At 35.8% G+C, this 13,730-nt stretch overlaps 1 protein-coding gene across 2 annotated transcripts in view; it reads right to left on the reverse strand.

Moving 5' to 3' along the window:
• TLL1 (tolloid like 1) overlaps window positions 1-13,730 on the reverse strand; it is a 324,523-nt gene that overhangs the window by 134,876 nt on the left and 175,917 nt on the right. For both annotated transcript variants that reach the window (XM_025268229.3, XM_025268228.3), the window contains one exon: window positions 6,104-6,282. In XM_025268229.3, coding sequence (XP_025124014.3) covers window positions 6,104-6,282 — 179 coding nt within the window. The remainder of the gene's footprint in view (window positions 1-6,103; window positions 6,283-13,730) is intronic.

Raw genomic sequence — 13,730 nt, forward strand, 5'->3', positions numbered from 1 at the left:
CCAGGAAAAAATATCAATAACCTCAGATAGGCAGATGATACCACCCTTATGGCAGAAAGCGAAGAACTAAAGAGCTTCTTAAAGAAAGTGAAGAGAAGAGTGAAAAAGTTGGCTTAAAACTCAACATTCTAAAAACTAAGATCATGGCAACCGGTGACATCACTTCATGGCAAATAGATGGGGAAACAGTGGAAACAGTGAGAGACTATTTTTTCTGGGCTCCAAAATCACTGCATATGGTGATTGCAGCCATGAAATTAAAAGACACTTACTCCTTGGAAGAAAAGCTGTGACCAACCTAGACAGCACATTAAAAAGCAGAGACATTACTTGGCCAACAAAGGTTCATCTAGTCAAAGCTATGGTTTTTTCAGTAGTCATGTATGGATGTGAGAGTTTGACTATAAAGAAAGCTGAGTGCCAAAGAATTGATGCTTTTGAACTGTGGTGTTGGAGAAGACTCTTGAGAGTCCCTTGGACTGCAAGGAGATCAAGCCAAGCAATCCTAAAGGAAATCAGTCCTGATTGTTCATTGGAAAGACTGATGCTGAAACTGAAACTTCAATACTTTGGCCACCTGATGTGAGGAACTGACTCATTGGAAAAGACCCTGATGCTGGGAAAGATTGAAGGCAGGAGGAGAAGGGGATGACAGAAGATGATATGGAGTTTGAGCAAGCTCCAGGAGTTGGTGATGGACCTGGAAGCCTGGCATGCTGCAGTCCATGGGATTGCAAAGAGTCGGACATGACTGAGCAGCTGAACTGAACTGAATAAGTTAATTTTGGCAAAAAGGTAGATTACCAAAAGCATACTTTGGATTTTCTTTGTATACTCTTTCACTTTCTCTTAATATTTTTTTTTAAATGACTGTTTTTTTTCAATATTGTGATTATAAAAGCTACGCTTTTTACCAAATGAGTTTCCCACTTTCTCTTATGACTCTATTGGCCTAGACAAATAAATCTTCCTATTTGTATTAAATGATTTCTATGAAACAATGGGAAATATTATAAGTTGTATATACACACATTTCAAGTGTTTGCTATGTGAATTTGTCACTAAAGATGAAATAACAACAGAACGTTTCACTCAAAACTGAAACAAGATTCTCTTTGATGAAAAGGAAGCTCTAGTCAGAAGGCTTTTTAGAAGAATATGCTTCCAGATTTAATTTTTCTTTTTTTACTTTTCATGACTGCCATTTTAACTTATGGACATCTTCACATTAATAGATTTCTCAACTGCCTCTTTGTATCTGTATTGTAATATTATTTCTTGAAATCTGAAAAGAACATAGTGTTAAATGTGTAGATCTACATTAGTGGTTCAAGAAATGTTTCCTCAGAGTTTAGGTTTCACTGATCCATTTTTCACAATTTCAGCAGCCAAAGAAGGCTGTTTTTATGGCTCATTCTGAAACATCTAAATGTAAAGTTGAGGTATTAAGATTTCAAATTCAAGGTTGGAGTTCAGAACAGAACTATTACAATGTTTATGCAACTATTTAAATTTTATTCCAATTGTTATATTATTACTAAATCTGAAAATATCACATTAAAATTTTTCCCAAAAGCTAATAAAGAAAGTGAGTGATGTACAGAGCATAATACCTTTTGTTCGGGTGATAAGAAGACTGACATACTCAGTTCAGTTCAGTCGCTCAGTCCTGTCCACCTCTTTGTGACCCCATGGACTGCAGCACTCCAGGCTTCTCTGCCCATCACAAACTCCTGGAGCTTACTCAAACTCATGTCCATCGAGTTGGTGATGCCATCCAACCATCCCATCCTCTGTCATCCCCTTTCCCTCCCACCTTCAATCTTTCCCAGCATCAGGGTCTTTTCAATGAGTCAGTTTTTTGCATCAGGTGGCCAAAGAATTGGAGTTTCAGCTTTAGCATCAGTCTTTCCAGTGAATATTCAGGACTGATTTCCTTTAGGATAGATTAGTTCAATCTCCTTGCAGTCCAAAGGACTCTCAAGAGTTTTCTCCAACACCACAGTTCAAAAGCATCAGTTATTCTGTGCTCAGCTTTCTTTATAGTCCAACTCTCACATCCATTCATGACTACTGGAAAAAACATGGCTTTGACTAGACAGACCTTTGTCGGCAAAGTAATGTCTCTGCTTTTTAATGTGCTGTCTAGGTTGGTCACAGCTTTGCTTCCAAGGAGTAAATGTCTTTTGATTTCATGGCTGCAGTCACCATCTGCAGTGATTTTGGAGCCCCCCCCAAAATCACTTAAGCATTAAAGATGAAACAATCAGCCTTAAGTTGTAGAACCTGTAGCCAAGAGTAAAGTGTTTTGTGCTTAGTCACTTCAGTCTTGTCAAATGCTCTCTGACCCTGTGGACCATGGTCTGCCAGGCTCTTCTTGCATGGGATTCTCCAGGCAAGAATACTGGTGTTGGTTGCCATTTCCTTCTCTAAAAGTGTTTTAGTTCACCTTTAAAATGAATTCATATATTAAATAGTTTTCAGTGAACTAACAGACCAAATAATGAGATACATGTTCTACAAATCTCTGTGGCTATTATTACTCTTCTCAGGAAATATTTTACATTGTCTTTAACCTCTGATAGAAGCAAGTGTTATAACTCTACCCTTCATTAAAAAATAGTAAGTATATTTTAGTATATCCAATTCTAAGTGTGATATTTATAAAGCTATGGAGCTGATTTTATTAATATTAACCTGTAATCTACTGGATATTTCAACTTCTAAGCACAATATGTGAATATACTCCTTAAGTAAAGCAAAATGTTTCATAAAAATTTCTTAAAGTGGAACATGAAGCAACTTTAGTAATATCTTCTGAAGCATATAATTGAGCATTTACCACATATGTGACATAGTGGTTAAAAAGCACACAGCCATATTTGGACTCTGTAAAGAAAATTAGACTTATTTTATGAAAGAAGGGAAAAGAAAATCAGAGATACAGAGCACCAGAGAACTCATCCTAAACAATTTTTTTTAAAAAAATGAAAAGCCTCATTCTTGAAGGCCTGTTCTAAAATGGCTTAAAACTAATCTAAAAGTAATCCAATCCTTGTACAAAATTGGCTCCTATCATACATACTCACTAATTTTGCATATGAATGCAAAGCTAAAGTTGACACTTACTAGACATTGCCCTAGTATAACACTTGATCTTAAGTTTCTGAGTAAGTCACAGATCTGTTGAAAGTTATTCTCCAACATGAATTCTTTCATATTAGAATTACAATCAGCCTTCAGTATCTGCATAAGATTGGTTCTAGGAACCTCTTGGATACCAAAATTTGTGGATGCTTAAGTCCTTTATATAAAATGGTTTAGTACAATAAATGAATAAATTTCGATTCAAAGGTTGGTTGACTCTATGGATGCAAAACCCTACAAATATAGAGGGCCAACAGTTCATACATACAAATTATTGCAAGTGAATGAGAAAAGTGAGAATAGTCACATGTTGAGAATATTGTTGAATCCAAAAACGGGTGAGAAAATGTGCACAGAGTTCCAAATACTCAGAACATCTCATTAAATAAATTACTCTTTTCTGTTAACCTGAAGAGTGACTCAACAACAACAAAAAATAAAAGCCATAATTAGTTTAGCACTATGTTAAGTATTATATATTTACATGCTTTTTTATACATTTCTTGCTTGTGGTAGGTATGTAAATTTATGTTGAACCAGAGTCCTAATTTTAAGAGCAAGAAATATTCTTGGAAGTTACTTTCTTTATAAGTTATTTTGTCAACATAATAGAGGAAACTTAATAACTGTAGTTAATAGAAAACTTTTTCTCATTTAATTGGTAGTTGGAGTAACCATCAGAAAAACTATTTCCTCTTTGTCTCTCAGTGATAAAAAAGTATTAGATGAACCTTGATAGCTGCTCAGGAGTTAAAGAGTCTTCCATACTGAGAGTACAGATTTTATTTACTTCTCTTTCAACACTACAGAATACTTCTTTATTCTTGAAATGATCTCTTCCCTGTAACATTATACTCATTAATTTTTCTCCTATCCCTTAGACCAAACTTAATCTTTTGAGAGATTTTCTCCAACTGTAACTTAAATGGTGCTATTCCCCATATTCTACCTGAAATCTTATTTCCTTCTTTCTCCAACATTTTCCTAAACAGTCAAATCCTGTATCAAATTCCTTTCTAGATATGTCCTAAAGTCTAGATTCACCTTTCCTTTGTCTGCTAAATATCTCTACTTCATTCATCTAAAGGCTTCTCAAATTCAAACATATGCTAAATGAAATTATTATTTGTCTTTTCCCTCTTAAAAGTATGTTGCTTTTTGTTTTATCCATATTTCTTAGCTTACTTCATTTAATGGTGCTGCCACTCACCCTGTTGCCTAAAAGAAAACTTTGAAGATCTTCCTTCACATCCTTCATATAGTGCTTCTCCTAAAATATTTTTGAAATGTTATTTCCTCATCTTCTTGGTCTACACCACCCTAACTGAGGACTCAGTCACCTCTTATAGACTACTTATTTAAGCTTCTAATATGTTCATTCTCTCTACTCCCATAACCCCATTCTCAGTTAATAATCCCTACAAGCTGAAAGAAATCTTTTTCTATTTCTTTTAAATCTGAACTTGTTCTGCTTTCAATCCTTTGATTATTCTCCAGTAGCTAGAGGATAAAATCTCTAGGATAAAAGCCAGGATAAATTTCCTGGCTTCTTATAGAAAACCCCTATGATCTAATCCCCTTTGGTAATTACCAACTAATCTCCCACTTGTAACTTACCATGCAGCCCTATGAGCAGATGAAAATAATCTAATTATCTGTAATTGTAGCTTTGATCATGATCCTTTTTTTTTTTCCCCAGTTAGATATTCCATCAGTCTTTTCTGCACTTAGAAACCCTTTACTTCTAAATTTCAGTTCTTTTGTGACATCTCCTGACTTACTAAAGCACATTTTGTCACACCTTGCTTGGACTGACAGTATTCTCAACATATGACTATTCTCATTTTCTCACTTGTTTACAATGTTTATATATATAGAGAGAGACATAGCTACACTAAGCTCTGTAATTTTCATGAAGTATCTCCAATATCTAATAGTGCCTCAATAAATAATTGGTACAAATATGTTGTGAGCGACTAAATAGGTCAATGCTGTTAATCACAGGGAACTCTTAGGAATTCAATGTTTGTATTAGTAACATAAAACTGGCTACGAATAAGGAAATAACACACGGCCTGCAATGCAGGAGATGCAGGTTTGATCACTGGGTTAGGAAGATCCCCTGGAGAAGGAAATGACAACTCACTCCAGTATTCTTGCCTGAGAAATCCCAAGGACAGAGGAGCCTGGTGAGCTATAGTTCATGGGGTTGCAAAAACAGTCAGAAATGACTTAGCGACTAAACAACAATGCTTGAAATACACACAATCTTATAAAACAATTCTAAACAAAAGGGTTTTTCTTTTGGCAATTGAAATGTGCTTATCTTTATGAATTTATGAAAGGTAAAACAAATATAAAACTATAAATGAGGTTATTATTACACCTTAACTGTCAGAGGAAATTAAATTTAAATACATATTAACTACTGAACTACTGACACTTGAAACATTCTTAAGAATTTGTCTTTAGGGTAGTGAAGATTAAGAGAAAATCTCAAGAAAATATTTGAGCTATCCTGGACATGTCTCACTTTACTGGAATTTTCTCATGAAACTACCTGTGATATAATATAGATTTTTATGGTAGCAGCACATTTTGTGACAAACCCTGAACCCTTTTTAAATCCCAACAACATAAATTATAGAACTAAGGATAGAAAATGCTTTTTGAAAATTTAACAATATTAATTTATGGTTCACCATTTTTTTGGAAAGAACCAGAGATATAAAATAGATAAATCGTAAAAAAAAAGCAAATCTAAAAATTGCGTAAGATCATTTGATTTGCAGGAACAAATCAACACCATAATAGGTATTTTTTAATCAAGGAAAATGTTGAGCCACAATATCAACAAAACCATTTACATTTTGTAAGAAATTAAAATGTAAACAGCACAATCCTATTAAAAGATGTTTAGTCAACCTCAAATCCGAGGCCCTCTACAGCCCCTCACCTGGCTGGATGTTTTCCCGTATGATAGTCACATGGTTATCTCTGTCTGGCCGCGTGTGCTCATGCCAAAAGCCTATCACATGGCCCAGTTCATGAACGACGATTCCAAATTTATCACAGTTCTTGCCAATAGAGATTGCCTGAGGCCCATTTCCACGCCGACCTACATAGGAGCAGCATCTGGAATAAAGTAGAAAATGTGAATGGTGGTAAACAGGCTGATGACAAGTTAATTATAATAGGGTGAAAATTTGTTAAAATTTCTGGTGAAATATAAAGTACAGCACAGTCAGAGGTAGAACAGTTTTTCATTAATGAACACAGCCAATTTCTAGTAATCCTGGTAAATTTATATGCCAGTCTCTAAATAATCAATTGCAGTGCATTTGTACTAATTTATATATTAGAAGATGTTGGATATGTGCCTTAAATCATTTTTAGGAGTATTTAGAAGATAATAAGATAATAAAATACTTATGGTGATTAATGGCTATTATGCATATAGTTAAACTCAAGACTTCAATTCACATTTATTTCTAATATAATTTTTGGTCCCCACAACCCATGTAAATCACTTAGGTTGGTTATCTAGCAATAATACATTATTTCACTATTAAGCATAAAAACAAACTTTATTTTTCTACTTTGAGAAAAACAATTAAATTTGTGAAAGATGTTGGCTAATTAAAAAATGAATTATTTCTCCTCCTTACAGGAGAATTTTTTAAAAAGGAAAACTTTTAAAAGAAGTCAATACAGAAAAATTAATTTCAAGAGGCAAATTATCTAGGGTTAATGGTTGACTGGTGAAGAAAAATCAGTAACTGCCAAATGGTGAGGTGTGATTAGTCCATTTTACCTTCTGAAAGAATATCTTGGACTGTCAGAATGTGAACTATCCAGAGTATCCTCCTGAAAATTTTCCTCAATTTACTGATATTTATACATAGTCAATGATACTTTTCTACCCAAAACGTAGAAATTCCATTTTGTGTGTGTGCATACATGAAACATGTCAGTGTGCGTGAAAGAGTGTGTACACACATGCGAGCTTGGACACAAAAGGACATTGACTCTAAAATAAGTTTTAAATGTACAATAATACAGTAACTACAACTAGAGCTATCAATAAAATTACACTTAAAACTTCAACAATTAGGGTTTACATTAAAATAGCTTATCTAAGAGCCACCCCTCTGGAGAGCCATACAAGGACGTAAATAATTGGTCTTGAATAGATGGGGATTATCATGTGCCAGACACCAAAACCTTTTTCTAATTTTTTAATTTAAAAGAGGAAGTTGTTCAAAATTAATTTGCCAAAATATTATAAAATGCACGTCATTAAGTTCACTTTTCAGAGAAAGAACATTTCATAGTCTTTTTGAGTGTTACAAATATTTGTCATTCCTATTATTTCTGTAGGCTTTAAATGATTAAATGTTTTACCTTATTCCTTAGTTGCTGTTCAGTCACTAAGTCATGTCCAGCTCTTTGCGATCCCATGGACTGCAGCACACCAATCTCCTCTGTCCTCCACTATCTCCTGGAGTTTGCTCAAATTCATGCTCATTGATGTTATCTAAACATCTTATCCTCTGAAGCACCTTCTTTTTTGCCTTCATTCTTTTCCAGCGTTAGGTCGTTTTCAGTGCTTCAGTTTTTCATATCAGTGGCCAAAGTATTAGAGCTTCAACTTCAGCATCAGTCTTTCCAATGAATGTTCAGGGTTGGTGTTCTTTAGGATTGACTTGTTTGATCTCCTTGCAGTCCAATGGACTCTCAAGAGTTTTCTCCAGCACCACAATTCAGTTTTTGGTGCTCAGCATTCTTTTTGTCCCAACTATCACATCTGTTCATAGAAAAACCTTAGTTTTGACTCTACAGACCTTTGTTGGCAAAGTGAAGTCTCTACTTTTTATTATACTATCTAGGTTTGCCATAGCTTTCCTTCCAAGGAGCAAATGTCTTCTGATTTCATGGCTGCGGTCACCATCCATAGTGATTTTGGAGCCACAGAAAATAAAATCTGTCACTGCATCCAGTTTTTCCCCTTCTATTTGCCATGATCTTAGTTTTTTCAAGTTGAGTTTCAAGCCAGCTTTTCCACTTTCCTTTTTCACCCTCATCAAGAGGCTCTTTAGTTCCTCAAAACTTTCTGCCATCAGAGTGATATCATCTGCATATCTGAGGTTGTTGATATTTCTCCCAGCAATCTTGATTCCAGCTTGTGATTCATACACCCTGGCATTTCACATGATGTATTCTGAAAATAAGTTAAATAAGCAGGGAGACAATATACAGACTTGCTGTACTTCTTTACCCATTTTGAGTGGGCCAGTTGTTCAGTCCAATTCTAAGTGTTGCATCTTACCTGCATACAGGTTTCTCAGGAGACAGGTAAGATGGTCTGGTCTTACCTCATCTCTCTAAAAATTTTCTGTAGTTTGTTGTGATCCCCATGATCAAAGGCTTTAACACAGCCAATGAAGCAGAAATAGATGTTTTTCTGGAACTCCCTTGCTTTCTTCAGGATCCAATGAATGTTGGCAATTTGATCTCTGTTTCCTCTGTCCCTTTGAAAACCCGGCTTGTAGATCTGGAAGTTATTGGTTCACATACTGCTGAAGCCTAGCTTGAAGGATTTTGAGGGTAGCCTTGCTAGCATGTAAACTGAGTCTAATTGTATGGTAGTTGGAACATTCTTTGGCACTTCCCTTCTTTGACATTGGAATGAAAATTGTCCTTTTCAGGTCCAGTGACCACTGTTGAGCTTTCCAAATTTGCTGACATACTGAGTGTAGCACTTTAACAGAATCATCTTAACAGCATCATTTTTAGGACTTTAAATAGTTCAGCTAGAATTCTGTCACTTGCACCACCTTTACTTGTAGTAATGCTTCTTAAGGCCTACTTGAATTCACATTCCACAAATCTAACTCTAGGGGAATAACCAGATCATCGTGGTTATCCAGGTCATTAAGAAATTTCTTGTATAGTTCTATGGATTCTTGTCATCTCTTCTTAATCTCTTCTGCTTCTGTTAGGTCCTTAACATTTCTGTATTTCATTGTGCCCATCCCTGCATGGAATATTCTTTTCAGTTCAGTTCAGTTGGCTCAGTCGTGTCTGACTTTTTATGACCCCATGAACTGCAGCATGCCAGGCCTCCCTGTCCAACACCAACTCCCAGAGTCCACCCAAACCCATGTCTATCAAGTCGGTGATGCCATCCAACCATCTTATCTTCTGTCATCCCCTTCTGCTCCTGCCCTCAATCTTTCCTGGCATCAGGGTCTTTTCCAATGAGTCAGCTCTCTGCATCAGGGGGCCAAAGTATTGGAGTTTCAGCTTCAACATCAGTCCTTTCAATGAACACCCAGGACTGATTTCCTTTAGGATGGACTGGTTGGATCTCGTTGCAGTCCAAGGGACTCTCAAGAGTCTTCTCCAACACCACAGTTCAAAAGCATCAATTCTTCGGCACTCAGCTTTCTTTATAGTCCAATTCTCACATCCATACATGACCACTGGAAAAACCATATCCTTGAAGAGACCGACCTTTGTTGGCAAAGTAATGTCTCTGCTTTTCAATATGCTGTCTAGGTTGGTTATAACTTTCCTTCCAAGGAGTAAGCGTCTTTTAATTTCATGGGTGCAAATCACCATCTGAAGTGATTTTGGAGCCCAGAAAAATAAAGTCAGCCACTGTTTCCCCATCTATTTGCCATGAAGTGATGGGACCAGATGCCACGATCTTAATTTTCTGAATGTTGAGCTTTACGCCAACTTTTTCACTCTCCTCTTTCACTTTCATCAAGAGGCTCTTTAGCTCTTCTTCACTTTCTTCCATAAGGGTGGTGTCATCTGCATATCTGAGGTTATTGATATTTCTCCCAGCAATCTGTACTCTGCATATAAGTTAAATAAACAGGGAGACAATATACAGCCTTGATGTACTCCTTTTCCTATTTGGAACCAGTCTGTTGTTCCATGTCCAGTTCTAACTGTTGCTTCCTGACCTGCATACAGATTTCTCAGGAGGCAGGTCAGGTGGTCTGGTATTCCCATCTCTTTAAGAATTTTCCACAGTTTATTATGGTCCACACAGTCAAAGGCTTTGGCATAGTCAATAAAGCAGAAATAGATGTTTTTCTGGAACACTTGCTTTTTTGATGATCAAGCAGATGTTGGCAATTTGATCTCTGGTTCCTCTGCCTTTTCTAAAACCAGCTTGAACATCTGGAAGTTGACAGTTCATGTATTACTGAAGCCTGGCTTGGAGAATTTTGAGCATTACTTTACTAGCATGTGAGATGAGTGCAATTGTGCAGTAGTTTGAGCATTTTTTGGCTTTGCCTTTCTTTGAGATTGGAATGAAAACTGACCTTTTCCAGTCTTGTGTCCACTGCTGAGTTTTCCAAATCTGCTGGCATATTGAGTGCAGCAGTTTCACAGCATCATCTTTCAGGATTTGAAATAGCTCAATTGAAATTCCATCACCTCCACTAGCTTTGTTCATAGTGATGCTTTCTAAGGCCCACTTGACTTCACATTCCAAGATGTCTGGCTCTAGGTGAGTGATCACACTATCGTGATTATCTTGGTCATGAAGATCTTTTTTGTATAGTTCTCCTGTGTATTCTTTTAACATCTCCAATTTTCTTGAAGAGATCTCTAGTCTGTCCCATTCTATTATTTATCTCTATTTCTTTGCATTGTTCATTTAAGAAGACCTTCCTATCTCTCCTTGCTATTCTCTGGCATTCTGCATTTAGTTGGGTATATTTTTTCCTTTTTTCCTTGCCAGTTAGAAGTAGTAATTCAACTTATTATTTATGGATCTATTATAACAGCTAATTATACATACTAAATCGATAATAGAAAGAAAAGTGAGGTAAGTGGTAGGGAAAAAAATCAAGGAATTGTATTTTTGCTCCCAGGTAGATTTTTTAGTAGCACATTTTAATTTATACCTACATAGGCAGCTCAGATGGTAAGGAATCTGCCTGCAATGCAGGAGACCCGGGTTTGATCCCTGGGTCAGGAACATCCACTGGCGAAGGAAATGGCAATCCATCTTAGTATTCTTGCCTGGAGAATCTCATGAACAGAGAGTTACTTGGTAGGCAACAGTCAATGGGGTTACAAAGAGTCGGACATGACTGAGTGACTAAGCATATATACATAGTTATTATTACATACTGAAATAGTAAAATATTAGATGTATCAAAATTTGCAAATTTTAGGGAGATTTAAACTGAAACATTTGGTACCATAAAACAATGATAATGAAACTGAAATATCTGAGGATCATACAGCAACTAAATTACCTACATTGAGTCATTCTTGCTGGTTATAGTCAGAGAAGAAAATATTTTGCAAATCAAAATCCAGAAGACAGATAGTCAAGCAATGAAGTTGATTTTTTAAATCTAAAATGGTCAATTCTTTTAATCAGAAAAATCTTTTATTAGTATAACTTTACCCATAACAATTTCTAATAAATAAAATCAGGTTTCATAATAGAAAGCAAAAGTACATTTCACACTGGCTTTTACAATGGTCCTGTGAAGAATGGGAAATGCACTGGTTTAGGAACAGAAGAATTCTAGATGCTCAAGTGACTAAATAGCTAAATATATGCATATACAGTTATGTACGACATTATAGGTTTATAAAAACATGGCTTTAACTTGTCTTAGTTTCTTTCTAATGTCATCCAGATTTGATGCTGTTTTCTTGTACACAGCTTTTGATTTTTTTATTTCAAATTTCAGTCTTCCTTTTAAAGCTTAGCCATTATAAGATCTACTTACCCTCTCCGAAAACTTTCACCACCTTTAGAAAAACCCACTAAGCCATAGAGAGTAAGAAGGTAACTCAAAACCCACTATTCTCTACTTTGACCTCAGACTGGTGGAGCAAAGTCAGGAAGTACAAAGGAAGTTCTCTATAAGCTTTATGCCTTCCTCACAGCAGTCTCTTCTTGTCACTCTACTTGAGCCATGAAGTTTCCTTGCTGTGTCCTGAGCATGCAGATTTACTCTTACTTCATAGTCTTTTTACAGTCTATTTATTTTGTCAGGAACTCTGTTTCTCAGATATCCAAATGGCTTGTTTCACTTTTTCAAATTCTACACAAATACCTTTCCATCCCACTTTCACTACTTTTCTTTTGGTCCTAGAATTTATTGTCTATTAATATATTTCATATTCCATTTATGTTCATAGGTTTTTTTGCCTGTGTACAAAAAATGTAAGTTTTTGTGGGCAGAAAACCTATTTTGTTCACTGTTTTGGTAACTGCCAAAATGTCAGCTCCTAGAATACAGCCTGGCACATAATAGAGCTCAATAGATACAGAGAACAGATTGTTGGTTGCCAGAGGCAAGAGCTGAGGGTGGGTGAAATGGGTAAAATGTAGTCAGAGGTACATACTTCAGTTATTCCTGAGGATGTAATATACAGCATGGTGACTAAAGTCAACAATACCATATCATATATTTAAAAGTTGCTAAGAGATCTTAAAAGTTTTCATCGCAACAATAACAACAACAAAATGTGTAAACTATATATAGTGGTAGATTTTAATTAAATATTGTGATGATCATTTCACAATATACACAAATCTAAACGCATGTTATACACTTAAAACAACATGTTATATGTCCATTATTAACATATCTCAATACAACTGGAAAAAACAAAAATTCAAAAAATAATAAATAAATATTTATTGAAAGAACAGAGCCCCAAAGTGCATGACAGAGCTTAGACTCTAGTAGTTAGGAGCAAGCATCCTTAGAAGTCATGGAAATGCTCAAGGTGAATAATTCAACATGCTTTTGCTGAGATTCCTCCTTCAGTTTGTCTCTTCACTTTTTCTATTAGTCTAATTCTATAAATTCCTTCCAAAACTTTAAAAAAATAATTTCCTTATATAAATAATAATAAATTTGCTCCTATTGTTTTCTGTTTAAGTTAGCCAGTCTTCATTGTTTGAAAACAAGAATCATGGCTAGCACGCTTCCTCTGCCTAACTATAACTTCCTAGCATAGATAACCCCTTAAGTGTCTGGTAAGTTGCTCTAGCCATGTCCAACTCTCTGAGACCCCAGACTGTAGCCTGACTAGCTCCTCTGTCCATGGAATTATCCTGGAAAGAATATTGGTGTGGGTTGCGTTTTCCTCCTTTAAGGGATCTTCCCAACCAGGGATCAAACCCTTGTTTTCTGCAGCTCCTTCATTGGTAGACAGATTCTTTACCTCTAAGCCACCTGGGAAACCCAAGAAACACCTTACACTCAATATTATGGGCCCTGAAGTTAGGATAAATGACATGAAATGAGAATTCAATAGAAAAGGATGGGTAAGTGACTACTGTCATAATCTGAATAACCAAAATTACCAAAGAGAAATGCAATTAAAATACATAAAATCTAGAAGATAAGAAAATAAGTTAATTCTAAGTCTGATTTTTTTTTTTTTTTTTTTTTTTTACTTTACAATATTGTATTGTTTTTGCCATACATCAACATGCATCTGCCACGGGTGTACATGTGTTCCCCATCCTGAACACCCCCCCCCAACCTCCCTCCCCATACCATCCCTCTGGGTCATCCGGC

This window comes from Bubalus bubalis, chromosome 17, assembly GCF_019923935.1.
Source record: "Bubalus bubalis isolate 160015118507 breed Murrah chromosome 17, NDDB_SH_1, whole genome shotgun sequence".
Lineage (NCBI taxonomy): Eukaryota > Metazoa > Chordata > Mammalia > Artiodactyla > Bovidae > Bubalus > Bubalus bubalis.